General features: G+C 41.6%; 1 protein-coding gene across 2 annotated transcripts; it reads left to right on the top strand.

Annotated features, from left to right (window-relative positions):
• The first annotated feature begins 646 nt into the window (after positions 1–646).
• mn1 (MN1 proto-oncogene, transcriptional regulator) lies at positions 647–20,394 on the top strand. Of its 2 annotated transcripts, XM_023343354.1 has the most exons (3): positions 647–1,591; positions 1,688–5,287; positions 18,930–20,394. In XM_023343354.1, exons 2-3 carry the CDS (start codon positions 1,756–1,758, stop codon positions 19,145–19,147), a joined length of 3,750 nt encoding a protein of 1,249 aa, XP_023199122.1. In that variant the 5' UTR covers positions 647–1,591; positions 1,688–1,755; the 3' UTR covers positions 19,148–20,394. The 2 variants fall into 2 exon arrangements, with proteins under 2 accessions (XP_023199122.1, XP_014326239.2); XM_014470753.2 differs by having other exon boundaries at positions 647–5,287.
• Positions 20,395–27,550: the final 7,156 nt, after the last annotated feature.

Below are 27,550 nucleotides of genomic sequence, written 5' to 3'. Positions count from 1 at the left end.
GAAGATAACATGTTACACCAAATAAACCCTGTGCAGAACACAAGGGTTCAGTCATGTTCAGTCATTCCCCATTGACTGAACATGAGAAGCAAAATAAAACTCACCTGAGGTAAAACTAAAAAAAGGCATTTTTTCTGACTGCTCATGTTGCCCAAGGCTGGCTGGCACCCTGGATGGTATGCCATACCACCCATATTGATCTCTTCATTTGTGGATAATATATGTTTAATACAATCTTTTTTTGAATATTGCATATCCAGGTCTTTATAGGATTTTTGATTATCTATATTTTTAAATCATCATGAACAACGACTTGTGTAGTTATTTTTTTCCATGTTAAGGGACGTGAGAGTCAGATATTTTTTCCAAGTTCTCTTAAAATATGTGGTGGCTTTAAAAAAAAAAGCTAAATATGTATTTTTATTTTTTTAACAAAGAAAAACGTGAGAGATTCTATCAAACTCAAATCTCATACTTCGTTTAGATTATTACTTTTCGAGTGAAAGCTTAAAGCCAAAAATCTCATTGACTCCACAAGACCACCTTAACGACGTTCGTCCCGCCCCCGGAGCTCCGTTTGGTCTCTGTGATTGGCTGAGATCTCGTGGATGGAAGTGGCTGCAGAAATGCAAAACTTGTTGCTGGCTCCTCTGGACGCGTTGATCTCACACAGCGCCAAGCGGCAGAACGGAGTGCGTGAGTGAGTGGATCTGTGAATCGCTCCGGAGCGCGCTCAGACCAGACCAGACAGAGCACAGGCAGAGAGCCCAGCAGACCGTAGGGGCTGAACCGAGGGACGCGCACGTTTGCAGCCGATCGGAGCGCACCGACCGGGGACTTAAAAGCGCGGAGGCTTCTCCACCGAGCGCATGAGCGGCCGCGCGGTGAAGGATGCTGTCAAGCCGCTCCGTGGTTGTGGAGCACCGGGGAGTGCACACCGCACCGCTCCTGGTTCACTGACGCTGTTGTTGGAGACTCGTGTTTATGGACTTCCACATATAACCCCTTGGACTTTTGGTTTTCAAGCCTGCTGAGACAGTTTATTTTTCTTTCCCCCCTTTATTATTATTATTATTATTATTATTATTATTATTATTATTATTTTTAATTAAAGGACACCGGTGCGCAGAAATTTGTCAGAGACGCGCACACCGCTCCACGCTGACTTTTCTTTCTGTTGTTATTTCCAGTATGGGACCTTACACAAAAAAATCAGTCTGGGACCTTTTATACCAGGCTGGAATAAGGAAGTAAACGAGGAAAAACTGTCATATTTTTGTTGCTCTCCTCGAATCTTGTGCGCTCTTTCTATTTTTCCCCGAGCGTTTTTTTTTTTCATCCAAAGAAAATTGCGCACAAAGAACAATAACTTGTAAAAGTCGCCGCTTTTCTGCAAGTTTTATTTTATTTTATCTTTTCTATCAAGAAAAACTAAAAGGAAAAGCAGACATTTTCATCTATTAATGCGGGAACAGACAAGCAGTTTCCGTGCGTATTTGGCACCGTCTGTCCCCGCTCCACTCCGCGTCCTTGGAGAAGTAAAAAAAAAAAACAATCTCCCTTTTGATTCCGAGAAATGAGAACTTATTTGGTGAGTTTTATCGTTTAAAGTCTACTAAACATATTAATCATTAGTTTCATCAACATTGTGTATCATTTTTTTTTCCCTTTTTGCTTTTGGGGACAGACGGAAAAATACAGAGTGTGCCGATGTCTGGCAAACTGGCCGTCATGTGGGATTGATTGCTGGGGAGTATGTTTGGGCTGGAGCAGTTTGGTTCTCAAATTAATAGCAGAAACCCTGGCCAGTCAGAGAGAAACATAAACCAACAGAGACTGAACATGGGCTCACATTATAAAAGCCCAGGCTTTCATGCCGGAGGCCCACCTGGATCCGTGGAGTCCGGCATGGGGCCCATGAACGAGTCCCAAATGCTGGGGCTCAATATGAACATGAACGGTGAGCCTTACTCTGGGTTTCACCCTCGGGGACACCCAGACATGCATACAGGGGGCGGACTCCAGCAGCAGCAGCAACAAGGACCCATGCATGGATTTTTTAACAACCAGCAACCTCATCAAGGACACCCGCATGCCCATCAACCTCACCCCCACCAACATCACCCTCATTTCGGTGGGAATTTTGGAGGCCCAGATCCAGGGTCATCATGCCTACATGGAGGCAGGCTGATGGGCTACAACAGCAATGGCATGGGACCACAGCAGGGCTTTGGAGAGGGTTTTGACCCTCTTGCTGAGGGACAGGCAGGAGAAGGCTTTCCGCAGCAGCAGCCACAGCAGCAGAGGCCTGCTAACATACCTGAATTTCAACATCATGGTCCCCCCAGCGGCAACCACCCTGTCCCTGCTCCCTGTCTTCCCCTGGACCAGTCACCTAACAGAGCAGCATCCTTCCACGGTCTTCCGTCTTCTTCATCTACATCATCTGAGCCTCACACGATGGAGCCTCGACGGATGCCCAACCAAGGAGCTGTGGAGGGGCTAGAGTACAACTTTCCAAGCGATCCACCATCTGGACATTTTGATGTACCTGTGTTTTCCCCATCAGAGACAGAATCTCAGCTACCACATTTTGGACCAGGCCGGCCCGTTCCCAGTGGAAATTTTCCAGGGAGCGCTGGCATGCCTCGGACACCAGGCATGCAGGGCATTTCTAAGGGACACCAGCCACCACCACAACCCCAGCAACCTCAGCATGGAGTGTTTTTTGAGCGTTTTGGAAATGGCCGGAAGATGCCCGTGGGAATGGAGCCGGGGGTCAATGCAAGACATCCCCTCATGCAACCGCAACAACAGACTGGCTTAATAGCCAGACAGAACTCGTGCCCCCCTGGTCTCCCCCGGCCCCCTCAGGCTGAGCCCGGCAACACTAACCCCAACATTCTGGATGGAGGGGTCATGATGCCTGGCCAACATAACCAGTTTGAATATCCCATTCACAGACTTGAAAATAGAGGTTTGCACCCCTATGGGGACCCCATGTTTAATATGCAACAGCCAGCTCCTCCTCCCTCCCAGCAGCCCCCAAATCAGAGGCTGCAACACTTTGACTCTCCTTATATGAACATGGCAAAAAGGCCCAGATTTGATTTTCCTAATTCACATGGTGGCGATGGTTGGTGTGGTAGTATGGATAACCACCTCTCTCCCTCAGCATATCCTGGCCTTCCGGGGGAGTTCACCCCACCTGTCAATGAAGGTTTTGCACCAGGTCCCCTACAACATCCAGGGCCCGAGCCACAGTCTCTGCAGCAGCGCCAAAACGCGGCCATGATGATAAAACAGATGGCTTCTCGCAACCAGCAGCAGAGGATGAGGCAGCCGAGTCTTCAGCAGCTAGGTCACCATGGCGACGTACCTCCTGTCCCAATGACTCATGGAGGTCCAGTTGGGAACATGCCTCAACCCAGCTTTGACAGGGAGAACAGTGGCAGAATGCCCAACATTGATGGACAAAATCCTCATGTAACTCAGGAGAACTCCTGGTTTCAGGGGTCCCACCCACCCGGAGAGATCATGTCACGGCGCATGGGTGGGGCTGGTAATGAGTCTGGGCCTAATGAGATGGGGCTGCAACAGAATGGGGCTGGGATGATGTTCAGGCCAGGCATTGGTATGCAGGAGCCAATGAGAATAGCAGGAGACGGACATGTTCAGACCCTTCATTCTCCAGGCATGCACTCACAGTTTAGTGGAAACATGGGTAACCTCTCACAAATGCAGTCGCCAGGAGCCGGAGGAGGACATCCAAATGCACCAGCAGAAAGGCGACCAGCTGATTTTCCTGCACCTCCAATGGGAGCACAGCCAACATTTCCCTATGGGGGGGCTAACCGCCAGGGGCCGCCTCACAGTGCTCCCCAGGGGGTGAGCACCTCACCAGGGAGCTACCCTCCACAGTCTGAGTTCCCCTCAGGCCAGCGGTCGTCTGTTAGTAAGCTGGGAGCTCTGTCCCTTGGGAACTTCAGCAAAACCAGCTCTAAAGACAGTGTTTTTGGTCAGAGCTGTTTAGCGGCCCTGTCCACGGCCTGCCAGAACATGATCGCTAGCCTAGGGGCCCCCAATCTTAACGTAACATTCAACAAGAAGAACCAAAATGAGGGCAAGAGAAAACTAAGTCAGACAGAGCAGGACATTAATAGCAGCACATCTAATGGGACTGGAAGTGCTGGTCCTGAATATTTTCAGAGTAGCGCTTCCCAGAACAGCCAGATGCCTGGCACCGGGAATAGCAACTCTAAGCCTGTAAGTCAAAGCCAGACGGTGCAGGGGGAAGCCAGTGCCCTCTCCCCAAACTACAACATGGACGCTACCCCGTGCAGTGAGGGGAAGGCAACAACAGGGAGTGGGAGAGGGAGAGGGAGGAGAAAAAGAGACAGTGGACATGTGAGCCCTGGAATTTTTTTTTCCTCTGATAACGGTAACCCTGTTGTAAGTCCAGGCCAGCAGACCCCCTCGGCTGGCGTTGGGGAGAGGGGTGGGGGCACACCTCATGAAAAACACCTTCAGTCACCCTCTTGGGGGAAAGGAGGTGATCTAATGTTGGGGGACCAGGCTGACCTTATGTCTTCTTTAGACAGTGGCATTCAAAGTGTTGCTGCCAAGTCTGACAGCAGCTCACCAAGAGTGGACTTCCCTGACGATGTCAGCACCCACTATGGCAACGAGGACGAGGTGTCATCTAGCTCAGATGCAGGAGGGACTTCTGCCACCAAGCCCAATCGCAGCCCTATGATCACAGGCTCACCCAAAATGCAGCGGAGTGATAACAGTTTATTAAATGGGCAAAAGCCCCTTGGCATGGGCATAAACAGTCATACTACCTCAGCACCAGAAAACTATGGACTGAATTCTGGTGTGAGCACAGGGGCCAACGGGGTGAGCCACCCGGGCACTCCTGGGGTGGAACAGGTACGCACCCCGTCCAGCACCTCGGGCCAGGAAGAAATCCACCCACTGGAGATCCTCCAGGCCCAGATTCAGCTGCAGCGGCAACAGTTCAGTATCTCAGAAGACCAGCCCCTGGCCATGAAGAACGGCAAAAAGAGCAGTGACTGTCTCTCGCAGAACGGAGACAATGAGCTGCCAGGCTGCAGCCCGGATGCAGGGAAGGGCTCAATGGGCACTATTGACCTTGACACCCTCATGGCAGAGCAGCACGCCACCTGGTACGTGCCCAGTGACAAGACCATGATGGATGGGTCAGAGGATGACAAGGCCATGGGACCCTGGGAAAAAAATAAAAGCCAAAACAGCAGTAAAGAAGGTAAATAACTCCTAATTTTTCTCCTTTAATCTCTAACATGCAATTCAGAGTGCTGCTAAGTTTTCCTCTTAAAATTTGTGCTTTATTTGACCTCGAACGTCATTTCAAAAGGTATCCTAATACTTTTACTGTCCTGCTGAAACTGACATTACGGAAACTTTTGTCCATGTTGTGTGAGCAGCATCCCTGGTTATTCCATTGTTATTCTGAAAACTTAGAGGTTTTATTTAAGATAAGTGAAAAAAAAGTTGTCAATTCTAATATTTATGTGCAAAAATGTTTTTTTTTATGTTAAAGTTTAAAAAAAAATCCATCTTAAACGGTACTTTCTCTAAAGCCTTTATTGTTAATTGTAGCTTAAAGCCTCTTCAAAAAGAACAGCTGAAGAAAAGTAAACATTTCCTGTGGCTCTTTATCTCAGTTTTCAGGGTGAACAACTACATTGAGAAGATTAATAGCTTTCTGAGGATATGCGTTTGCGCAGCGGGGGGTTCCCTCGCCTGGTTACGTGTTTGTTTTTGTCATTATCATGGGATAATACCGGTTTGGTCAAAGTGGATAGATTTTTCGACAGGATATTCGGGATTAGTATCCTCGTATAAAAAAACCAAAACAAAACAAAACAAAAAATCCGGTCATTCACGTTTGGTATTTTCGAACTAATATTAATTTGATGACAGATTTAAAAGCATTCTGTTAATAGACTGATATTTTCAATTTGCGTAACTTTGTCTCGGAGCGATTTTGTAACTCGGTTGTGATATGAATAATTCTCACTATGTTGTTTCTCGAACAAGGTAGAAAATATTTTTGACTGAAATATGCATTTTTAAGCAAGGAGAGAAATACCATAAATTGAATAGATGGGCTTGTAGTTACCATTTTATATCTTTAGAGCGCAAAGTCTTTATGACGTCTTGAAATCTAAATATATAATTTTTCTTTCGTGTTGTCTGAGAATGTGAGTTTTGTCCTTCTTTTGTAATAATAATAATAATAATAATAATAATAATAATAATAATAATAATAATAATAATATTGTTATTTATTTAATTGCAATCAATTCTCACTTTATTTTCATTAGTTTTTTTAATACATATTTTTCAAAATTTCTTTTCGTCATTATAACTTCATAATTTATCAGGCTAACTTTTCTATATTGTTAAGACCAAGTCTAAGACAGAGTCGATATTTCATTACATGCGTTCACAGCGCCGTCTCGCTTGTGCAGCGTCTCTTTGTTCTGATCTGTGCGGGTGCAGAGCGCGACGGGGGCGCGCATGGCGCGGACTCTTTGCGTCCAGGCGTCGTTCGTGTGACACCGAGAAGAGGATGTGGGGTTATAAACAATAATACCATTACACATATGCAGCACATGTTTCATAGCGTAGCGTTGAGTGAGTGGTGAAATCTTTTGTCTTCACACACTTTGACTGAGAATTGCTCAGGCTGCTGCGTGCATGCGTTCTATTAGGAATAATCAAAACTTTGACAAATTTAAATAAATATTTTCAATATTAATAGACATTTTTAAAGAAAAATGAAAATCCCCCCAAATAGAGAGTTACGCTGTTTTATTTTCCCAATAATTAGTTTAATATTATGAACGCACAAAAGTCATAAAGTATTTAAAAGCATTGTAGTTTCTCCCCTCTTCTCTGCTCTATACTCTCCTCAGCCCTCCCTGCGTGGACGCAAGGCATGCAGCTCTGGAGCGATCGATAGCTAGTTAGCACAAATCACAGCTCCTGACAGTTTCTCATTTGAGTGCCTCAGACAGCAAAGATGGAAAAAAAAAAAGAAAGAAAAAGGACGGAGGTGTATATATTTATTTTTTGGAGGGAAGGAGGGATTGGTTGGAGATTGAATCTGATGCGCATAGGCTCCACATTGGGAGCAAAACAACATCATCATTTAAGATAAGTCACATCCCACAGTGTAAGCTCCAAAATCAAGCATCCCACAGACTTTTTTTCCCCCTGCCACACACACACACTCGCACCCCCACACACACCCCACACACAAACACATACTAAAAAGGATCTGCTTTGACCACTAGTTTTAAGTCATCAATCTTGTAAACAAAAAAATCCGCCACAGGCAAGAAAATGCCACTGACACAAATTTCAAATAAATCATAACAGTACTTTAGTCAATTAGGTTTCAGTGAAATATTGCTTGGTCAAAGAGAGACATCATTTTTAACAAGGAGGAAATTAGATCCTAAACAATTCACTTTTCTGGCCACTTTAATGGAAGCTTAGTAACATCTTAATAAAGTTTCTAACTATATCTTTTAAGATAGCTTTTCAGAAATACAGCTGTCTTCTTAGCAGATTTTATTCAAAATATTTTTATATAAACTCGTTACTATTATTTTCTGAAAAAGTGAAATATATTGTAACAAATTTAATTGTTGTAAAAGTCCAAGCAAGAATTATTGTAAATGCTTGTGATGTTTTTTGGGGGCTTTTTTCACTTTAATTTTTCAGCTGAAACATTCATATCATTTAATACACTTTAATTATCTTTAAAGATGTTTTATTATTTTTATTTTTATTTTTATTCACTGTTTTCCCTGTGTCGTAGTGGAGAGCCTCGGAGTGCAGTTTGCACGGACGAGCTGATGGCAGCGAGAGTTAAACCGGGTGAGGTTCAGGGATCAGGGGTCAGGGTTCAGCTCGATTCCTGTAGGGACTGTGTGTCGTCACAGTTTCTCTGAAAAAAAAAACCCAATCATGAAACGTACGATAATTCTGCTTATTTTAGCGCTGTGGCCTGTCCGTGGTGGATCAGGAAAGCAGCTCGCTTGGGAAGCCAAACAAAAAGACAAAGTGCAGATATTCAATAACTTCCTGTGAATGTGTAAATGTGTCGACAGATAGCTGATAAAACTTTGCCCGTTCTTTCAGGAACCGTTCTCTCGGCGCGTCCCTCTCTGTGCTCCCTCTGCAGCCGTTCAAAGTGATGCGTGTGGCAGTGATATTCCCTTCTAGCCTTGTGTCTTTGCGACATTGCGCTTCTCTGTGTTACTTCACAAGAATCTGGTATACTTCATCATCCCAGCGACTTCAGGTCCTCATCAACTGCCTGTCATTCACTCTCAGTTTGTATTTCTCCTTTTTCAAAAACTTTTTGTTTTTCACACCCTCCCTCTTCCTTTCTCATGTACATATCTTAGCCAGTGACTGACCGTACATGTGGAAACTCATGCACAGTCTTGATAACAGGCAACCAGCAGGCGTAGGAAGTGATTCAGTTATTTTTATTTTTACTTTTCACTTCTTTTTTTTTTCTTTTTTTTGCCACAAGCTTGTGTAACTTTTTTTTTTTAATCTTCTCATCTCAGTTAAAAAACATTTCACAGTTGACCTTGTGGAAGAGTTTCACTTTTAGCTCTCCAACCAATCATTCTTCACACAAGCTCTAATAATGATCAAATCTTTGTCACTCCGACGCTGACAGCTTTGAAACATGGAGAACTTGCATCCTATCATGCTTACTAGAAAGCACAGAGTTGCAACAGAAGTAGAGGCTTATTGATATTCCACTGTGAAAAGAGAAATCTTGTGAGACTTACCTGGCTTTGACATTTTTAGCACGACAAAGGTCCCACAAGCAACGCCAGTAATTTCTATTTCCCCCTTTTATTTTTTCAAGAAAGAAGAAAGTGATTGGCACGTGCTGAAAACAGCTCCGGGCAGTTTATGTACTTTGCCTGTCATTACAAGGTGTTTCATATTGACGTATGCAACAACATTTATCGCACTCAACCGTCCCATAGTAATCGTGAGCATAGATAACTTTTGTTGGGTACTTTAAAAAAAAGTCAATTTATGAAGCTGTCTTATTGTTTAAAACAAACAACATAAAAGAGGAATAAGCTGAAGTCAAAGCTTGTTCTGTTACAATCTCAATTCTAGAGATGCACCAATCACTTGAGATCAAAATGGATTTTTATTGGCTCTGATCAGTAATCAGCAGATGAAATTTAGAATTTTCATTAAAGGCATCAAAGCTAAAAGTGTTCTGCATTTTAAGTTTATAAAACAAATAAGCCAACAACATGCACTTTGAAATGGTTGCACAAATTTGATTCATAAATGAAAAAATTCTTGTAGTTCCTTAATGTTTCTATTGGATTCCAAACCACTACTTCTGGAAAAGAACCCACTGCACATATTTTCTTTTAATTTAGTTATAACCAATAAGAAAGAACCAAAACGATCAGAAAGAGTCTAAATCAGCATTAGCAGCTCAGAGCCCAAGCTAAATTGGAAATCAATGTCAGCCAAGAAAGAAAAGCCAGGTCGATGCATCTTTAATTAAAGCAATTGTAAATATCATCAAGTTATTAGTTGTTTTTTTTTAAACAAGAAATTGAATATTCTTTTGTCAGAGTTATTTAAATAAACAACTCAAGGAACTAGACTTCTGTGTTTTCAGAAAAAACCTGGGGTAGGTAGAATATTATTTTAAGTTAATAAATTTACAGCTTTGTTTGCATTTTTACTTTTTGGTGTTGCGGTTGGCATGCACAGTGTGTAACGAAAGGCTGGATTGTTGGTACCGCAGCTTGACAGTATGGATTCATCATCTGCAGGCATAAAAGTTAGATTTATTTGGACTCGGTGTCAGGCTCCCAGCTACTGACTTTAGTATCAGGTGTCTGCACGGAAATGTGCACATTTAATTCCATCGTGCTGGAAAAATGTAAGCGTATTTACTCGACTTTTAAAAAGATGGAAAACACGTCTGACTCGCCTTTAGTGTTTGGATTTTAAGATGGTCTTTGGAAGTGTTTTCTGCATCTATTTGCATGTTCCTTCGGGGTTTTTTTTGTGTGGAATACTGAGCATTAGTGACAGTCAAAAGAAGTCTTAAAGAGGCGTGTTTGTGACTGCTACAAGAAGATGTCAACCCTTTAGCTTTACAAATTTCATTTTATTTTTTTAAATATTTGAAATAGAAGTTTCTTCTGCGTTTTGTATTTTCCCCCAGAGGGCGGGTGCAGGGATAAAATTAAACTTGTCTGTGCTCGTGGTAAATTTTCACCTCGGATGCAGCTGGAAATGCAAACGAGTGTGGATCCAAACTTTAGATGGTGTCTAACGTCTGAATGTCCACTGTGTTGTAGAGTGTGGACAGGGGGCACTGAGCTCCTGAAAGGTGTCCCACGATCCTTAGCTGGCAGTGAAAGTAGTTCAGCTTTTAAACCCTGTGTGTGTACGGGGGTGTGTGTGTGTGGGTATACTCTCAGTTTTTAGAGGTGTGAATGTTGTCACGCTGCCAGTAGCGGTTATGTTATTTGGCATACAGGTAGTCGTCAGGCACTGTTTAATTTGTATTGAGGAATTGACAAATGAGTTATGACACTGGGGCTGTTTCTCCTGGGAGACAGAAGTAGAGACTGATGGAGTACGAGAGGAGCGATAAATAAAGAAAGAAGGAAGGAAAGAAAGAAAGAGAAAGAAAGAAAAAACGAAAGCGGCTGATTTTCAGAGGACTTGCTTTTTGCTCTGGAGTCGAGTAAGTGGGTAAAAGCTACCATTTGTACTTATGGAAGAACATAGAGAATTCAAACCATACAATTCTTTTACCAATATTTTTGTGCTACATTAGATTTTCTCTTTTTAGTTGTTGCTGCAAATGTTCTTCACCAAACTTTCTGTGCTTAAACATGAATTAGAAAAAAAATTCCTTCCACTGTTTTAGTTGGTTCCTCTGTTCTTAGAATTAAAAAAAAAAAAATTCTCTCACATACTTGCATATGAATGGTTTTAAAGTTAAACACTTTCAAGAAAAATTGTTGAAGTAACTACAATGCTTTTCCTAAGCAGTAGGTAGTCCTGCCCCTCCCCCGTCTTTTGCTGCACACTGCCAGCAAGATGGCTTACGGAAACAGCCACCTTTGAAACAGCTTCACTTTTGCCTTGCTCACAAGAAAGCGAAAATTGGACATATTTGCACTCATCAAAAATACGTAGACAGTTATAGAGTGGAAACCAAAAGCTTGCCACACTTCAATATGGTCAGGCTTACTATTTTAACACTACAGTTTGTGAGCGAAAGCAGTTAACCCGACCATTAAACCGGCTTGTTAGACCTTTGCTTTCTTCCCAAAGAGCAGAAAGGTAGAACAATCCGTTCAATAAACTCTTAAAAACTACTTCTAAATTTAGCAGTGTTTGTTTTAGAGTTTCGTTTTAGTCTCAGAACTGAAACCATAGTAAATCTTACAGATGGAATTGTAATAAGTATGTTGGTTTTATGAGTCTCACACTAATCTATACATCATGCTTCCAAAAATACCTTGATTAAGCATCTTACATTTTCAAATTTCACTTTTTTTTGTGTGATGTGGCTCTTTTACAATAATGTCTGTGCAAAAAGTGAATTTTTCTCAAAGAAAAGAAGAAAAAAACCCCAGCATGCCGCAGTATGCAGAAACAAAATAGAGACAGCGAACTAGATCAATATGTCACTGGTTTGGATGACATGCTGGACAGGTCCTGGACATGACTGTGAGTTATGTAGGAGGCACTAAATCACTTCCCATGTTCTGATTTGTGTCTGGTTTCCTAAGCACTTCTTGTGGCTGGAGGGGGATGTGTGTTTGTATGAGTGTTAGTGGATGGTAGTGAGTGTGTTGCTGGAGAGAAGGTAACAAATGCTGGGGGCAGTGCCTGTCGAGGCAAGTTTTTCCTTTCTTTTTGTTTCTTTTTCTTTTTTCCTTCTTCATGTTGCAGGGCAGAGAACAGAGAGGAAATTCAAACCAAAATAACCCCTGTGCCCTTGCCTGAGAAATGTCCCCCCCTCCCTCGTCGCTCCCTCCAGATATCCTCCCTGCTCTGAGGGAAAGGTCATTCTACGGCACTTGGGTGGAGTTAAAGGGGTTGTGGGGAGCCTCACATTAACCCCTCTCTGCTCCCCATCCCGTCCACCTCAGGGCATGGATAACCGGGACAATACCTCTGTCAGGCCATGTGGACCTCAATCGGGCCCTTAACCATACCTGCAAATTAAGGGCTTTATTAGATTTGCTAATGTGAGTTAGATTTTTTTTGCAATAATCTGAATTGTCAGGGCAGGCGACAACATATACAATATATTCCAGGCAAGAAAATTTCCACTAGCTACATCCTGTTGCAGGTTAAACAAACCTTTCCCCATCCTCTTTTTTCCTTGGATGAGATTTACTTTTTTTCTCTTGGTGGTTTTGAACGGCTGTTTTGTGCTGAATCCTCACGCAGAACCACAGCTCTAGTTGTTATGCGAAAGGAATCTGACCTGATGTCACACACTGTCACAGGAGTGAAGGCCTTTGGGTGTTTTTGTCAGGGAGCGCAGCAATCTGATTGGTCTGGTTTGTGTTCAGAGGGGACGGGGTCGCGCCCCGGAGAGCCCGAGGTTAAAGGTGAAGTGTCGTCATGGAAGTGATGGGGATAGAAGGAGGACGCAGGCCCGCCTGCCGCATGGGACTCCAAGGCCTGGGAAATCACTGTCACAGAGGAAACTCAAACCTTGCCAACAGACACTCTGTTTCCTTCTGCTCTTATTTTAATTTAGCTTCTTTTATTGTTTCTCTGGAATGGAAATGAGCCTGGATTAGATTTTGCCATCATGACAACTTGAGTAAAAATCACCACAATCTAAAACCACAGCATGTTCCCGTTTTTTTGTTTTGTTTTAAACATAAAAAGATTAAAACATATCGAATAAGATATAATTTCATGAAACAAAATTGAAGTTGTCCACATGAGCTTTTACCAAGAGAAGATTGCTTTTGTTTGGTCAGCTTCCGCTTACAGGTTAGATTACACATGGTGCAGTCCTTTATAATTGACCAAAAATGTGACTTAATGTTTTAATCCAGACATTGCAGATTAAAATGAGCCTCTGTGGCTAAATCTGGCACATTGCATAGAAGACCTCAATAATGCCCCTTTTAAATAAATGAATTCATTCATACAGCTGCAGAAATAATTTATTAATATTTGCTGTTTTGGTTTTGATGAATAGCAATAAAAATTAACAAATATCTCAAATCTATCAGTATAACAAGCTGACAGTGGATTGTTAATTATTCAGGCTATCTGAATAATTAACTGCTTGCAATGTTCTGCTTGCAATCTGCAGCAGAACAGTCATGCTGTAGCTTCAGCTTTAAAAAAATGTCCCCATAAGAGAGTGACTGGCGATTCTCCTTTAGTTTCCACTTCACAGTTGTCCATAGTTGAAAAATATTTCAAATCATTCAATTTTGTTTTTCTAGAAAGAAAGGGAACATATTTATTGACCTACACTGAGTCAGCTGACTGTGCAACAAGTGGGAGAGGGACAGCACTCCTTACAGTCGCAGAAATCTGTCATCACCGACATTTTCTCTGCTTCCTCATTAAAAGATCTTTCCCTATAGGATCTGCAAATCAAAAAATAACTGTTGTAAAACAGGCATTTTCACAACCTCGCACAGAATGGAGATACAACACACTTCATTATTTGTTGTTTCTTTTGTAGTTCACACACAGTTGCAGAAGAAACTGCGTTTACTCCATTACTTCATCTGGAATCTCGTCAAAAAGCCTTTCAGCTCTAGGAATAGTAGTACTGATGATGAAATCATAACTTTGGGAATACCTTGATACATACCATTGCCCCCCTCTAACATCACGAGGCATTGATACTTCTTTGTCTCCCTTAAATATTACCAAAGTCCCTTTTGAATGTGCTGCTGCTTTTTAAGGTTAATCTGAAGAAGTAATTGTACTCCTTAACAGTTAATATGGAGCTGGCAGGAAAACGGTCTCTGAGCAGCCTTTGTTTACCTTCCTGTGCTGCGGTTTGACATGTAAACCCGTGTCAGGCCGTCAGCTCCCAGACACATTGGTGTCATCCAGACAACCGGAGCTGCGCGCTGCGCTCCCTGCCTTCATGGCATTCAAGCTCCACTCATCTCTGTAAATCGTTTCTGGCTGTGTCTGTGAAAACGGCTTCTCAACCCTGCTGCTGCTGCTGCCTTTGTGTGTGTGTGTCTGAGCATCATCACCAGGCACCAAATAAAAATATACTGCACTTGGGGTGAGAGATATGGTCATATAAATGCATCACTTTGAATTTGGTATTTATTTAACACATGTCTTTGGTAATCCTTTGTGGCTGTAATGTGGTTAAGGATGTTAAGGTGTATTTGTGGCTGAGCGTAGCTTCCTGCACTGTTACCATTGCCCCTTTTTTTATTAGGCATTTTCTCTCTCGCTGGTTGGAACTAAGCACTCGTTTCCCTCAGATGAATGGGCCATTATTGAGATATTACCGTGGATATGAATTCTGCGTCAGTCAATGAACAACCGTAGCCAGATAGACTTTATTGAAGAAAATTCCTGCTTGTAAAATGTCATGGTGATTTGGGATTTAGACTTGTGTGATTTTTCAAATTTCACACTGCCGTCTCCACCTTCGAACAAATCTACCAGCATGGCTAATTTAAGTGTGGCGTGTTGATCTTTTTTTTTTTTTTTCTAGTCTTGTATTTATGAAAAAGAAAAAGAAAAAGACACCCATTGAATCCCTCTGGAGGCCCTATGATGTTGAGTTATAGTTATTTTTTTCTTTAATGGTCAGGTTTTAACACTCATTGTTTCTTTAAAATGAACACTATAATTCAGTTTATTTATTTCAAGCTAAATTACAACAAATGGCATCTAAAGGTAGTTTACAACAATTCATTATTGCAGTAACATTCCACTTGCATAACAAGTAAAGTAGTCAAATGTTAATTTAGCTACAAGCAGTATGATATTACTCTAATTATAGTTCAGTAATCAAAGTCAGATGGTCACATAATTGGTGAAAGCTTAGTCTGTGTGAGGAAGCCCTTCTGATTGCAACAAGGCATTGACTTATCAGCAACTCCAGCAGATTACAGTGACCATATTGCATGTATTGCAGCCATGGGCCTCGATGCTGGTTGGATAAGTTTAAAGTGTCAAGAAATAAAAAGGTTTCAGCCAGTGGTCAGATGGCCGAAAGAAGGTCACTGTCCTTTTACAGTGAAAACAAATTTGATTTTAACATGTTTTGAGATGTTTAATTCATGGGCTGTCGTGGTTTGGAAACTAAAGGAATATAATACACAGCTCACAATAAGATTAGGCTATGTTTACCTCTGCTTTAAGTGTTTTTGTTAACATGACGCTATTCTTCTCTTAAACTCAAGGTTAACATATCGACCCATGCCTAAATTTCTTTTTCATGAAGACAAAAATGGATGCCTTGAACATGAATATTGGGTTTATTCTAATGATAGCTTTGAGTAAGAGTGTGTGATCACAAAAGATAGTGATCATATCTGATATTTTCAGCCATGTGCAGTTTTTCTTCTGTGTATTTTCCACCGCTGTCCTTTGCTTTGAAGCTGAGTAATGTGTGTAGCTGTACTTGTACGTGTGCACTGTTGTATGCATGTCCTTGCTTTCTGGCCTGTGTGCATGTGTGTGGGGGCGTGCGTAGGGGTGTGTGTGTGTGTGTGCATGCGAAGCAGCAGCTGAAAGCTGGTGTGAGTATGGGAACACTTGGTTGGTTGGTGTGCTCTGTGTTTTTGGCTGTGTGTGTTGTCAGTTTGCTGTGTGTCAGCAGTGAGCCAGGGGAACGCTTGGCTGCCTATTCAGGCCGGTGCGGACCCTGCTGTGCCCAGCTAGCATGAGCTGCTGGCGGGTGCTTGAGGGCACTGCGCTAGGAAGAGGGAGTGTGAGGGGATGTGGGGGTGGGACTGGCAGGGGGTGGGTGTGGGGGATCAGCCATGCTGAGGTGTATGACTGTACCCTCTGGCAAATGTGAGATCTTGTCACAGCCACCACCAACACCGCTCTGAAATCCTCATCTCTCTCCTTGCTCACCGAACCAGCAGCGACAACCGCTCGCCCCCCTCCTCTTCACCCCCGCCGTACATACAGTACACTTCCATCAGGCACCTGGATTGGGGTTGGGAGATGGAGAGAAATCTTCCAGGGAGCAGAGGTGATAGGACCAGATGAAACCGAGAACAACGGGAGGCTTGGCTGCCTGACCTTTCACCAAATCCCCCCACTTTTCCGTTCCACTGGTCGCAGCCCAGACTGGCTGGGGGGCACGCCTGCCTGTCTGCCTCTCCTGGCCTCCCTGCATTTTGGTCTTGCCATCTTTTTTTCTTGCTTTTATCCCTGTTCCTTTTGAATCAAATTGTATGACTGCTGCTACAAGAAGTGTCAAGAGTGAGCAAATAAAGCAAGGGGAAAAAAAGAAAAAAAACCCAGATTAGCTAAAAAAGGAGAAAGTACGCTTGCAGATAATACAGGCATGCATGAAGGTTTTCTGCAACAGTTCCCACTTCCTTCAGGTGAGCATCATCCTGACTGGAGTGTTGTGATCTTGAGCCGCTCTGCACCCAAACTGTCGTCTATCACAGCCTCTCCCCCCCTCCACCCTGCCGTCTCTGACACATGTAACTCAGCTTGTCAGAGCTGTTTTCCACCTACCTCCGCTCTCACACACCAACGTGTCCCTGAACCTCAAAGCTTCACGTCTTCACGCGGTTGATCTGGTTTGTTTCAACCATCCACACGGAGCAGGGCGGCGGAGCATTTTGTGTGGTGAGGAGATGGGAGATTAATCGGACTGATGTAAACCAACGATCGCTAACATCTTCACACACGGTTTTCTCTGTGCTAAGGGCTTGCTTGGAGGCAAAACCCAAAAGCAAAAGACGCTGCATTAGTGGCACACAACACATAGCCCCACCACTACCTCTGCTCCGTTTTTTTTTTATTGTGTCCTGATTTAATCTAATAAAACTGTACTTATTTTTACTTTTTCTTCACAGATAAATGTGATGAAGTGTGATGTTGCACTCATAAGAAGTTCACACTTTTCTTCATCGTTTCTTTAGCAATTTATTCCTTTACATGGCACATAAGGTTTTTTATGTCCACATTTGAATCATGCATCTTGGGAGGCCACATTTACTCTGTCTGCTTTTATAGATACAAACATATGCATTTTTATTAGCGATGTACCGATCAGACATTTCCGTGTACAGTTTCCAATTTGTAAAGGTCTGACCTGCCCAAAAAGGATTTTTTTCAAAGAAGTGTAAATAACAAAAAAGTAAATCTACTACCTTTTTTTGCATAAATTGTGAATTTATTTATTCTTAAAGAAGTCCAGCTACACCTCACTATTTTTGTTGTTTTTTCACTCTACTTCTGAAATGTAGAAGTATTTAAAAATCACACTTTTTTGCTACAATGTCATTTTAAAACAAATAACAGCTACAGTATAGTTGTAATTTACTTTCTGCTACCAGTATTTTATAATTTACTTTTATGAGTCCAGTTGTAGAATTATTTATTTGCGTGACACTCCACAGAGTCAAACCGCCAATCGGTTTGACTCTGTGGATGAGTGATAATTGAATCTTTTAGCACCAGAGAGGCGTGTGGTTAGGAAAGAGAGAGAGAGAGAGAGAGAGCAGTATGTATCCCACAGCTCTGCAGCTCAATAGAATTTCTCTGCAATTTTATGGCAAAGATAAAATGATGAAATAACCAATGTTTTAAACTGTTGTTAGTGAATTATGTTGACAATTATCCCAGATACAAACCCTGACTTTCTCTGAGGATTTCCAAAGATTTCTAACATGTCCTAATCCAATGTGTTAGATGACGGGTTAGAATTAGAAATAGCAATTTTTCTGCCACAGGTTGAACAGGTTTTTTTTTTTTTTTTTTGCTGAAGTCTAGCTTCCTATTTCAACAAAGCATCCTGAATGCACACCCGACATTCCTCTTTGGAAAATTCTGCTTCCTTTTAAATGGCTTCATACGTCCTCTGTGCTTACAAGTTTATTCTTAAGCCCTTAGTTGATATTAAAAATACAGCTCTTCCTCCCTTAGTGACAAATTCGACACTGAAGGGTTGTGACCTGTTGGTGCTTAGGAATGGTGCCTCCACAGATCAGATTTTTCCTGACCTGCTGATCACAAATCAGGGCCAGTCGAGGGTAAAATCAGCCAGTTCCAGCCACCAGCCGATTTCTTGGTGGACCTCCGGGTTTTTCCACATAATGTTTAATCAACCTATGTATGGATTTTTCCTCAACCGTTTAATAGGAGACTTCACACTTTGCTGACACAGGGTCGATACCGTGTCATGGTCATTATGCCCATAAATTGGGCCAAGCAGGATAAAAAGGTCAGTCTCCTTCGATGCCCTTTGACCCAGTGATGGGAGATCATGCAGGAGTTTTCCAGAGTTGCATGTTTAAATTTTTCTCTGTGTGTAGGCGTGTGTGTGTGTGCGTGTGTGTGTGTGTGTGTGCCTGCTTTCACGTATTTTTATCAGGCAGTGAGGAGGTGGACTGTGAGAAGAAGCTCTGCTTACAGGCTCCACTTTTGGTCTTATTGATGAAAAATGGGAGAGGGGAGGAGGGGGGATTAAATGGTGTTGAATTAATTTCACAGTGCAGACTGAGAGTGGGATGTGAAAATGACACTGGTTTCATTAAATGTGTATATTTTAAATGATTCATCTGTATCAGAGAATGCCAGCTGCTTGGAATTGTTGAAGCCTTAATTAACCTCGTCCTTCCTGTGCTTCTGTTCAGAATCCGAGCTCTCCCAGAGTAAGACCGGAGCTGTGGCCCCAGGAGCCGGAGGGGGAGGAGGCGGAAGCAGCGGCGGGAACCACCTGCAGTGCCTGTCCGTCCACTGCACAGACGAGCTGGGGGACAGCAAGGGCCGAGGGGGGCCCGTCTCCTCTTGGCGCTCCATCCACTCTGACATCTCGAACCGATTTGGGACGTTTGTGGCAGCTCTGACTTGAGCAACAAAACAGACTTGGACTAAGAAGGATACAAAACCAGAAAAAAAAACAAAAAAAAACTGAAGGACAACCTCAGAGACAAAAAAAAAGAAAAAAAAAGAAAAGAAATGATGACGATGATATGTCAGTGAGACAGCTGTGTGCGGCTCTTGCCTGTTCAGGGAGAGAGACATTTGTGCTCATAAACGCAAAAACACGAACGCAAGTTACACCCACACTCACACACAGAATCAAATGCCATGATTTTTTTTTTTCTTTTTTTAACACAGTCATGCATTAATATTCTGCTGGACAATAAAACGTGGGGCCGACTCGCCGATTCCCCACATCTGGAAAACCTCAAATCCATTTTTTTCCCTTTCCCCTTTGATTTCATTGTTGAAGAGAAATAAAGACATGTTTAAGGAGGAGAAGAGAAAAGCAGAAGAACAGAGGAACAGATGTCAGTTGTCATTGGCTTTGATTGTATACCCGTGTTTAAGTATCGGTGATGTGACCTCGGCTTCATTGCTTATTGCAGTCTGCCTGCTCTTACCTCAGTTATGGCTACACCTCTAAAGTTGACCTGATTCTTCTGTTTGGGGACATGTTTGACCAATGGTGGGCTAATTTCTCCGATAAGGCCCGCCGGTTCACTTGGCAAAGCCAAACTCTAATAAATGGACCCAGAGGAAGGCTAGAAGAGGGACAGTTATGCATGAATGTACGTCAGCATTTTTTTGGGGTGGGGGAGGACAGCAAACTCTGATTTTTTTGTCTTTGTCAAAGCATTTTCGAACCGTTATCAGTCATTGAACTCATATTTCTCTTTCAGTCAATTTGCTGAGAAAGTGTTTTTTTTCTCTCTCTCTTCTCCGCTGCACATCTTGTGAGCTCAAAGACTTGTATACAATTCAGCCAATGGAAACTAGAAACAACAGAGGAGGTCAAGGGGGTTTGTTTGATAAGGGAAATGAAAAATAATAATAAAAAAAAAGATTATTGGTATTGCACATGTATAATAAGAGAACATTTTGCTGTGTGTTAGGCAATCTTGTAACCTTTAAATAAAAGCTTCTGTTGAATTTGAATTTCTTGAACAATAGATGGAGGACTGTGACGGCAATTTACAAACAGGTTTTTTGTTATTGTTTTCCTTTTTTTAATAATATGTAAAGTGCAGTCGTCTGTTTTCCTGCATATTGTATATATCTGTATATGTTTTATTGAGTAACTAAATAACAATAAATATGATGTTAAAGGTGGCATTTCTGTCTCTTTAGTGTTTTGAAAGTCTGCTGTTTGGTTTGTTAATTTGCTAGCTTGTACCCCCATTTCGTACTTATGTGTTACTATTTCTTCCATCTTGCTTCCATTTTGTGCTTGTAAACACATTGCGTTGCTACCATGTATGAGATCCAGTGGCTCTCCAAAGTCAGTACACTCCTGTTAAATTCTAGGTTTTTTTGGGATCTATTTTTGAGAAAAAATAGACATCAATAATTTTCAAACCTTCACTTTCCTTTAACTAATACTTTGCTAAAGCACCTTATTTCTGGTTAGAAGTCTGTCAATGGGCTACTTCTTGTCTTGGCAGTATTTGCCTACTTTCCCACTCAAAAGTTCTCTTGGACTGTGAGGACATCTAAAGGTCAAATCCTGATAAGACCATTCCAAAACTTAGATTTTTCTATGAGGACATCATTCTTTTGTTGTTCTGGTTTTTGTAGCTTGTGAGCAAATGAGCAAATGTCTGGAAAATTCTTTTTGTCCCTAGTAAAGTAGATTTGTTATAGCGTATGGTAGCTGCAAACTCAAGAGTGAATGTATAAGTTATATGATAAGGTACTTCAACAAAGTATTAGTTAAATGGTGTGCACGCACACCTTTGCAATGAGGTTTTGCATTTTTCCTCCCATTTTTTCCTTTTATACGTTTCACTTGAACTGTAGAAGTGAAATTATTTTTCAATCTATTTTTTTTTTTACATCACAGGACCTGGGATTATAACTGAGATGTGTTATTTTAATTCAATTTTTTTATTATCTTAAAACTTCAGGAGACAGCATCATTTTGTAACTGAAAAGGTCTGGTATGAAACAACCAAAACAGTGAAGATAAGACTGACGTACTTTAAAAGGATGAAAAACCCATAATAAAAATTGGTATTTTGTGGATAAAACACTGTGCCACACAGCATATTTTTTTTTATTTAAAAATGGATAGTTTATGCATTTCCAGATAAGATTCTATAAAGTTATTATCAACACTAGTTCCTTTGTCTAGAGTAGAAATATTCCACGTCAGAGTGAGCTTGTAGAATACTGATTAAATCCTTAGAGAGGAGCGAAGGCTAATAGCTACTAGGAAGGATTCCCTGTTCAAGCAAATTTTAGCAATTTAAAACAATTCCAACTAAAAGTGTTAATATCCCCAGGATACAATGCAACATTCAAAGATATTAATTGTTAAACCTTTCACAGAAGACTCTCGGGGTATTTCCTTAGCTGAACAACATCTTTGTTTCTCATTGAAGGGATTTCACTGGTTCACTGGGGCCTGTATCAGCTGCAGATATTGCAGCGAAAATGCTGTGGCACAAATTACATCTTTTGTTAAAGTTTAAATGTTTTTCTCCACTCTTGGTGATCTCAGAGTGGCAGTGAAGCCTGAAGATACAGTCTACAGTGTGAACCAGCATAGCTTAAATGCAGCTGCTCTCATGATTTGGCTGAATAAACAGAGAAAAAACATACAGACAGGTAGAAGCTGCTAATATGTTGTAGTATGTAAAAATTCTTTTTTTTTTTTTTTTTTTAGTTTGAATGCTATTAGAAAGCTAATATTAGCAAAAACAAAGTCACATATGACTTTTTATTAGCCTTCCATTGCTCTTGAGATATTCAACAAACTCACTGATATGACATCTGTCATATACAGATAATAAAACTATCATTGATAAGAACTTTACTGAACATCAGTTCAAAAAATCCACATAATCACTTTAAAGTGTCTTTAACAGTGTACAATTTGCTGAGCAGAGCTTCAGCACCATTAATCTCAACATTAGATTTCAAATGATAAGACATGACGGAAAAAGTTGTGGACTATTGCACAACACCTGACAAGCATGTAGGAACTTGAGGAATTTTAAAACCCGGAGGAGTAACATGAGAAATACCTGAAAATAATATGGTGTCTAGATTCATTTTTACAAAAAAAAAAAATGAATAAAAAAATGTAAAATACTAGATCATATCTAGATACTAGATTATACTAGATTATATCTGCTTGCAATTTCCAGTGCCGCTTGAAAAACAAAATCAGAAAAATATAACCATATAAACAAAATCAAACCAAAACTGCAATATTTAGCAATTTCATGTTCTTATTTCACCACCTCAAACACCGTCTTACTTCTACTGCCTTCTAACACACTCTAAACACACACACACACACGCCTCCCCTCTTTCTGCTCCCCAGACCCTCTTTGGCTCACGTGCTCTTTATTGGCCATCTGCATGGATGCTTAATGGTAATCAATAACTCCCCAGTGTGCCAGCTCTGAGGTGGAGACGTCAATGCAACCTAACAGGGCTGTGGTGCTCAGCCCTGCATCAGCGCTGTCTAGGATACACACACACTCAGAAGCTCCCTGCAGGACCCTGTCTGTGTTATTCAGGTGTGTTTATGCTTGCTGCTGTACTCGGTGCCTTGCTGTGTAGGATTGCATGGCCTGTTGTGAGCACAATGCACAGGGAGCTGCAGCTTTAGCAAACAGCAGAGACTGGTTATACCGCAGACTGGCATGTCGTTTGGGAGTGTCTCTTTCAGGAAGGAGGATTAGGGAGAAAGTGGAAAACGGTTAGGGGCATAAATGCTGGTTATGAGTGCTCTGTGCAAATAAAGCAGACGATTTTAGAAGAATTCTCTGAGAACTATCACTAAATGGTGATACTGCTTAGAGAACTTCTACTTGCTAAAGTAAGAATATGGCTACAGTTTTCACGTTAGAGGAAGAAATGTTAATGTGTTTTTTATTGGTATTGTATGTGTTACGTCAACAAAAAGTGCTGCATAATTATGAAATGGAACGACAAGGTAACATGATTTTCAACATTTTTTTTATAAATAAAATTCTGGACAGTGTGCCATTGTATTTGGTCCCCATTCTTTAGTGTCCATTCTAGCTAAAGCTCATTTAGAGGTGAAAGACTGTGTCTTTGAACACCTAACTCTTAACTGGATTTTGGTCTGGACTCTGACTGGTCCTCTCTAATGCATATAAGTGCTTTCATCAATCCAGTCAACTACAGCTCTGCCTCTGTTTAGCTTTGTTCTCACCCTAGAAGGTGAATCTTCACTGAAATCTTGAAGCTTTTTTCAGCTTCAGCTTTTAGCTACATCCTTCTTCGCATCAACTCTGAAAAGCATTTCTGTCTCTTCTATAGAAACGTTGTCTCACAGAATGAAACTGACACGACTGTATCTCACAGGTAATGCTATTGGCATTATTATAGTTTAAATGACCAAAGTTATTATGTTATTTGCAGCTATCATACTATTGGAGGTTACACATGACAATATGTTGGTAGGTTTGCAGTTCTACCATATTCTATTTTTATATATTGGGTGTGATACTCTGTTATTCAAAGTCTGGAAGGTTGTTTGTGACCTTCACTTGAATTTAACTGGATTCTATTAAGGGGTATTGCAGAAAAGGGAACTCAATACAAATGTCACACTATTGATTTTTACTTGTAAAATTTTCAAAAACTATGCATAATTTTACTTTCCTTTCACTTCACAAATGTGCATTACTTCTATCTTGGTCATAGTTCCTAAAAGTCTGAACCTTTTTCTTTTTTTTTTAAAGTTTTGTTTTGTGTCACTTGGTCAACAATCCTTACCGGTTGGTGGCGGTAATGCTCACTTAACGTTGTTTTTTTTTTTTTTTTTTTTGCCAACCCCCAGTAAATTTCAAGAAGAAGAAGGACAGAAAGAAAAAAACAGAGAGAGAGATGGAGGGAGGGAAGTAAGGTGGGAGGAAAAGAAGAAGAAGTGCCGGAAGTGATCCGCAGCATCTTTGTAGGCAAGCGCAATGCATAACCGGACCCAAGGCTTCAATACCAACAAAAAGAAAATGTGGACACACAATCTTGACCAATGTGCAAGAGAAAGATACGTGAACAAAATCAATACTGTCGGAATCCACCGGAATGAGACGGAGAAGGAAAATATGTCAGACGAAGACTGAGTACACATGGAGGAGCTTGGCGGCCTGCAGTCTGTGTTTAACCAGTTTAAGGTATGAATTTTTCGCCTGAATTACACGTTTCTGGTGACGAGCAGAGTAAGTACATTTAGTAACATGCGCATTGGTTACATGCTTGTCTTAGCTAGTTCGGCAGTAAGTATTGCAGTAAATATCACAGGTATTTATCCTGGGATTACTCAGAGTTGGGTAGGGTACTAAAAATTGTAATTTAGTAATAGTTGTAATGTACTTATATCGTTTGTAAGTTAGATATCAACAAGGCGAGAGCTAGTTCTAAGCTTGTGGCTTTTTTATTGTCGTCACCAATCAATAGCCACTGCCTACCAAGATGGCTGTCAGTTACAAAGTTCACGGACGTGTGACATGACATGAGAACTATGTAATAGATAAAATCCAAATGAATTACGCTATAGCTTGTAATCTTAATATGACACAATGTGTAAAAGTATGAAAGCATTTTGTATGCCTAGTATAGTTTTGCTTTGTGCATTTTTGAGGTTTGTAGCACACATTGTCACAACATTATATTTCAGTTGTTTAATGGAACAGCCTGTTGTTAGAAGGATATACTGTACCAAAAAACAACCTGTTTTTCACTGATAACACTGGTCTGACTGGTATATTGCAAAAATGCTGCCATGAAAGTACTGCATCGATATGAGAGTATGTGTCTGAGGAGAGATTTGATGGATTACAAAGATAATACAGAAGCTTTGAGTGCTGGAATGTTGTTCTCTTTGTCCTTTATATTTGTTCCTGCATGCTGCCAAGTTTTCTTCAAGAGAGTTACCTCAATATGTGCCAGGGAACTCCTCGTGCTGCTCGTCTACCTGCCCGTCTGGTTTGGCTGACCTCTTAAAGCGAAGCCTTGGCTTGCTTACATAACAGTAAAATCATTTTAATGCATAACGCTCAAAGCTGCGATGACTAGCTTGCCACAGCTTGCGTCAGACAAGCTGCAGTGTGTGCCCTTCTTTCCCAAACATGCTTGGTGTTCGACTAAATTCCACGCAGGGCATAGCGACAGGAACCTTGAGATACTGGCTCCAGTCAAGATGTATGATGCTGGATGCCGTCCTTCAATGGGCTCCTCTGCAGGGCAGCCATATTGGGAGGGCGAACAGTGTGTGGTCGCCTGAGAACTTGCGTGTTTCCCAGCCAACGTCCATCTAAAGAATAACAATTTCACTAGCCATGAAGACTGTCCATGGAGCCTTGGGGGCTGTGGCAAGAAAGCTCGGCCAAACACTCTCCACTCCTGCAGCTTTCTATGTACTCCTATAAATACATCTCCTATTTGTATAGAGGCGATATGCATCTTTGGGAAAATACCACAATGTTGACACAGGAACACCCTCATCACCCCCACCTCACCCCCATTTGGGTCCCTCTCCCCATGCGACCAAAACTCTTTCTACCCCTTGCTGAACCTTTAAATGCCCGAGAGAAAAACTGAGGGAGAAAAAGAAAGAGATAGAGAGAAGGAAAAGGGAGGCATGGAAGGAGACTGGGAGTAAAAGAAGTGTCTTTTAGAGGCCTCCACGGTCTTTAAGCCACTATGGTATCCACCAGAGCCCTCACATACACTCAGCCTTTAAAGGGCTTTTGTCCTGTAAAGAGGGTGTTTGGCTAAATTGGGGGTGCTTGTGGACTGGCGGGTGGGATTGGGCTGGGTTCAGTTTATTTGGCTCCCACGTCTCCATCACTGGAATGGTGAACTATTTTTTTTTTTGTAAAGCAAGGGTATTGAGAGGTGGGACATAGAGGGGCGAAAGGGGGATCCTTGTTTCTTCTTCAAAAAATTTTTTGAAGGGGGGGAAGGGTTGGAAATCTTCCAAACAGTGCCTTTTTGCTTTTAAAGAAAGCTCCACTTGTGTAAATGTGCTCTTTGTCCCTTGGCCTATTGTTTGAATAGCATTGTGAACTTTTTTGTGGGAAGCTCACAGGGGCTTGGGGGACTGGGGTGGTGGGGGTGGGCAAAGAGGGACCAACGGGGGGCTAGGCCTGAATGACTCGGACCTAAGACAACATAGCAGTCCAAGAGGCCAAGGTATGATACACCCCCAGCTTTACAGAAAAACATATGACTTCAAGTAAGCTTAAAAATACATCTAAACAAAATGATTCTTTGAATTAAGTCAAGACTTGTCTTCTGATGAGTTCAAACGGTGCTTAAAAATCTGATCTCAAATGTAAAGGCAAATCTAAAACAGACCCCAGCAAAGCCTTTCATTCTGAGAACCAAACCCATTGTGGCAACCGCTTTGCTCATAGAAACAATATGAAAACAGCCCAGCTCCCGCCCCCTGTAAAGGGATTTCTTAATAGAGCTGAATGTCTGGAGTCCCTCACTTCAGCCAATTCATGACTTCCATCTGTCTCTGCTCTCAAAATATGCCGGCAGGTGGAAGGGAAGGACAATGCATTTGCATTTTGGGACCATTTAGTTCACTTTTACAGACTCCATGGGTGAGTTGTGTAAAAGTTTTTACCTGTGTCTTAAAAAAGAGAAAAAAATTTCCCTTGAGCTCCACATCCTTTGCAGAAAAGACATTGTCCGGTATAAGATTCTCATGGTATAATAACCTTCAGTAAAAACTGTAGGAAACCAGAAAAGCCTAGAGTTTCTAGTGCCGATGAAACTATACAATAAATTTATTTTAGAGTTATGGCTCATATTATCTGTAATATTTATTTAAATTTAGTTTGATTTTCACTCATAAACATTTGCAAAAATAGAAATACCTGCTCCATTTAGTAATAGTTTTCCATGAAGATGTGATTATGGAGATGTGGGACACCTCAATTGTGTTGAGGTGTTTTATTTTTCTCAGTTAAACTGCATGATGTTGTTGATGGTGTTGCAGTAGGTGTATTTAATTCAACAAACCTACAAGTAGGCTTGTTTTAAATCCAATGAGGATAGTCTGGTCAAGATAAAGTAAGGGCAAGAAGATCCGCTGCTTCATTCTAGGATGCTCTGCCTTCCAGGTTTTGTTAGCTATTGCTCCTAGGAAATCTCTATCTCAGCTGTGTTCCAGGCAGTGAGCGTTTCCATAGTCTGCTCAGCTGGTAGGATACTCAAGTCTCTTTGGAGGTCTCCTCTCCTGTAATCACAAGATATTCCGTGTCCTCTCTTTGCTCTG

This window comes from Xiphophorus maculatus, chromosome 12 (genome assembly GCF_002775205.1).
Source record: "Xiphophorus maculatus strain JP 163 A chromosome 12, X_maculatus-5.0-male, whole genome shotgun sequence".
Classification (NCBI taxonomy): Eukaryota; Metazoa; Chordata; class Actinopteri; order Cyprinodontiformes; family Poeciliidae; genus Xiphophorus; species Xiphophorus maculatus.
This window is presented reverse-complemented; position numbering and strand designations above follow the sequence as displayed.